General features: G+C 31.2%; 1 protein-coding gene across 1 annotated transcript; it reads right to left on the bottom strand.

Annotated features, from left to right (window-relative positions):
• Positions 1-427: 427 nt before the first annotated feature.
• Positions 428-3544, bottom strand: LOC124541143. The gene is made up of 3 exons (XM_047118992.1): positions 3429-3544; positions 1793-1987; positions 428-680 (listed from the first exon to the last, which is right to left on the bottom strand). Exons 1-3 carry the CDS (start codon positions 3499-3501, stop codon positions 514-516), a joined length of 435 nt encoding a protein of 144 aa, XP_046974948.1. The 5' UTR covers positions 3502-3544; the 3' UTR covers positions 428-513.
• Between the last annotated feature and the right edge of the window lie 528 nt (positions 3545-4072).

Raw genomic sequence — 4072 nt, 5'->3', positions numbered from 1 at the left:
ACGAAAAATATTAATGTGTAACGACTCTTTGATATTAAGAAAAACTAAATGTAGGAAAATAATAACAAATTTATTCCACGTACATGTACTTTTTGAATCAATTAGTTACAAAACGTCATACTTTTAAACAAAGGAATGAGTAAACGATTTACATTTAACAACAACAAAAAAATAAACAAAGTTTAGCCTAATTTGAACTTGATAAATTTATCACGTACTCCATGATGCTTAATCTACATTTAATAAATGTTAATGTTTTAAATGTTTGTTTTGAATTTAAGAATAAGAAACTCTTGGACTGAATAATTAAATATTGTTGACACTAAAATTTTACAAAAAAATAAAATAACTTTTATATTAAAAATTTGTGTTAGTGATGCAAAACGAGCATTGATATTCAATGCCTTTACGACTGTATTGAGACATTGCAACATGACTTAAAAAAAAAACAGACATTTCTTTTCAAATTGTAATCTGAAAACCGAATAATGATATATCGAATTTAATAAATAATTAAACAAAGTTCGGTCGGTACCTAAAGGTAACACTGCGTCGATCGGGGTATGAAACTCTTGGGCTGCCGGCTATTTGAGATCGCAAGGCGTCTAAACTCTGCCACAGTTGCTGCATCTGTCCGTGAATTATCAACTCCAGGCGCTGAATAGAACTGTGAAGTTCTCCTGAAAAACAAAGTAGCATCATCCGTATATTTATATACATAACCATGGCAATACGCTATTAAAACATGGCTAAGTATAATACGCTATCAAAAAACAGCTCTTGTTCTTTTAAAGCATTCTATTTGCGAAGAATTACTCATAGTCCAATTTCTCAAATTAAGTTAAGTGTGATATAAATGGTCAGAATAAAACTATATACCGTCTACGTAAAAGTTTTGCGTTATTATAACTGGATATTTCGTAAACCGTTGAGATATAGAGCCCTTTGAATATGTATATGAAATATTGTATACGCGAATTTTATAATAGAAAAGATTCCTAACATAATCAAATATGTATAATACAAAATGAAGAGCTAAGATAAAGCACATGAATCTAAGCTCAATATGATGCTGTACTATTTCATTTTGCATATGCTTAATTCGTGTTTATAAATATTCATCTTAGATACTCAGGGATGAATAAATTAATGTCTTACGGAAGAAATCATGTGTCTGATGAAATATTAATACATGTGTATCTACGAAATTTTAATAAGATAACCCGATAGAGTACTCTTCAAACTTTCTCCTCGTGAGAGGGAAGATGACCATTGCAAAAAACCAAGACATTTACAAACGTTAATAAGTGGGTATAGTACGTACGACACAACTTAGATGTAGCATCAGGAAAATTCGTAAAAACGATCACATCCGAATAAAGTACGCTATCCCAAATTATCAATATTTACTTCTTATTCGAAAATTATTTTTACACAAACACAATAACTTGTAATATCATATGACCTAACATATACGTCAATTTGACACATCGATATACATGCACTTGATTTCTCGAGTTGAACTGACGCGGGAATCTATAGCGACGAATAGCGTCGAATGGCGCAATAGGGAGCTATTTCTATTGGTTGTATAAATCGGCAGTAAACGGTTTTATTGATATTACCGATGCCACATCTAAGTTGTGTCGTACCTCAGTATTTTTTGTTTCATTATCATTGCAAAATATTTTTTGGTCATGATTTATTTTATTTAATTTATTGTAGTCTAACATGTTTAGCAGATTAGACAAAGTATGATATAATAAAATATAAAACCAATAAAAATGTGTACTTGATGTGACAACTCCGTGTAAACGTCTCGTAATAGTCGCATTCGCCGTTGCGTTGATCTCCTGCGTCTTGACGGAACACATCGCTCGTGCTTCTTCCCGCGGTCCACTGCCGTGATAAGTTGCGTTACGAATTTCTATGATAGGCTGCTTAGGATGTTCAGGCTCTGTACTAACTGCATATTGAGGTCCGCGAGCTGTAAAATAACAAAATGCTTAATTATATATAGTATTGTGAATCATAAAAATTAGATACTAAAAATATTTATAAATATTACTCCTTAGATTTAATGTACAATACACTTTTTTTTTTGATGACCGATGATTGCGGATTCAAACCCAGGCAATCACCACTATATATGTGTGCTTAATTTTTGTTTATAATTCATCTCGAGCTCGGCGGTGAAGGAAAACATCGTGAAGAAACCTGCATGTGTCTAATTTCATCGAAATTCTGCCACATATGTATTCCACCAACCCGCATTGGAACAGCATGGTGGAATATTTTCCAAACCTTCTCCTTGATGGAAGAGGAGGCCTTATCCCAGCAGTGGGAAATTTACAGGCTATTACTTTACTTTTCTTTTTTTTACACTTACATTTTATCTTTTGTTTATGATTGAAGAATTGTTTATTTAATGATTTTATAGTTTATAAATCATGGAACTAAAATCACAAGCCATACCTTCACGATGCAGATTTTATTGTGGTGATATTAGATGCATGTTTTAGGCACTATTTATTTATTACACTAGAATAAGAAGAAACCATAAAATTGAAAAGAAAAACAATATAACAACAAAGAATAACTAGATGTTCCTTATTCGATGGAAATGAATTTAAATTAAATCATTTAATAAATAAAAAAAAAATGTATTACGATTTTTGTCCGAATGACACTTGACCATTAGTCACATTCAACAAACTTGCCGCCATAAAAAAATTAGCACATCCATTCATTCAGGAAGACCATGAGCATATAGCGAGCAAATAGTTTTATTAATAACTCAGTGTCGAAATGATTAAAGACGTCAACTCTCATTTGTTTAAGTTACGATCACGTTTTTACACGAAATTAATTTAACTTCTGTCGTCTCCTTTGATCTTTTTCGAATGAAATAGTGTTAATGGTAATGGTGGAAAGTAAATCTTTATTAATAGAAACCCTTTATTCGACCACACACGCAAAAACACTTGCGCATAGATACATTTCATGTATTAAATTTCGTAGTTTAATTTTGATTTTACTTGAAGAAAAATCTATAAAAAGCCTAACGTGGAATTTAAAAAAAAGTTTTTATTTCAACTCTTTTTCAGATATAATCACTTTTCTGTTTCACTCTACCCACAATGATTTTTTTTAAAGAATACTAGCTATGCCCTTCATTAATTAAGAAATTACTAATATTCCTATTTGGCCCTTCTTTTAAGCTTATCACATGTGTTCGGAGCGGGTCAGGATCGATGCTGCGTGTACACATTACTTATTTAATCAAAAAAATTGTTTTTTGTTACACCTAAAATACATTTTTGTGAAAGCATACGGCCAACAAGTTTTAAATATGCCAACGTTCAAAAACCTTTTTGATAAAAAAAATACTATATTTAAAAATAAAGAAAATGAAATAAAATACTTACTATAGATATTTGCGGGTGCAGTTTTAATAGAAACCATCACAGAAATTATTATTAATAACACAGGTTGCCACATTTTAATTAAAGTATTTTTTTTATATTTTATTAAAGTATCGTATATGATCAATATTTCGGAACGTAATAAAATGTTTTCACTTTTTCTACGACGATATTTTTAAATGGTTAATTCGCTAATATCGAGAGCCACAGTGCGCAATCGTCGAATTCTGTGCCGGAACTAATATACCTGTGAGGATTGTCTACGAATTCATATATAACGTAGCTTATTCTACGCTTCGTAACCTTTCGGAAAGCCTTTTGCGAATATTCATTGCTACAAAGCATCATTAATAGGTCAGTTACTATATCATTTGAAAAGCTTAAAATTAAAATTAAATTGAATTTTAAAGACATCTATTAAAAACTAAGTCTAAGTATTTAGACTTTGCAGCGTGACTTTATATATAATACTGAAATAAAGTAGCCTAAGTTATGCCTTATTAAGTCCGGTATCTGCCAGTAAAAGTCCCGTCAAAATCGCTCCAGTAGTTCCAGAGGTTAGTCGGAACAATCAGGCAGACAGACAGACAGACAAAAATTAGTATATGAACCGTGTATACATACATACGCATTTAGCATTGTGCAAG

The sequence above is a fragment of the Vanessa cardui genome, chromosome 2, assembly GCF_905220365.1.
Source record: "Vanessa cardui chromosome 2, ilVanCard2.1, whole genome shotgun sequence".
NCBI classification, from domain to species: domain Eukaryota; kingdom Metazoa; phylum Arthropoda; class Insecta; order Lepidoptera; family Nymphalidae; genus Vanessa; species Vanessa cardui.
The sequence above is the reverse complement of the archived record's forward strand: the minus strand, read 5'-3'. Positions and strand labels throughout refer to the sequence as shown.

Bases quoted from the DNA above. Each gene is read 5' to 3' on its own strand.
- LOC124541143 (XM_047118992.1), bottom strand. From the start codon at position 3,501: ATGTGGCAACCTGTGTTATTAATAATAATTTCTGTGATGGTTTCTATT. The intron at 1,988-3,428 runs GTAAGTATTTTA...GTTATTTTACAG, and splicing joins TGCACCCGCAAATATCTATA to CTCGCGGACCTCAATATGCA. The intron at 681-1,792 runs GTACACATTTTT...TTTGTTTTTCAG, and splicing joins ACACGGAGTTGTCACATCAA to GAGAACTTCACAGTTCTATT.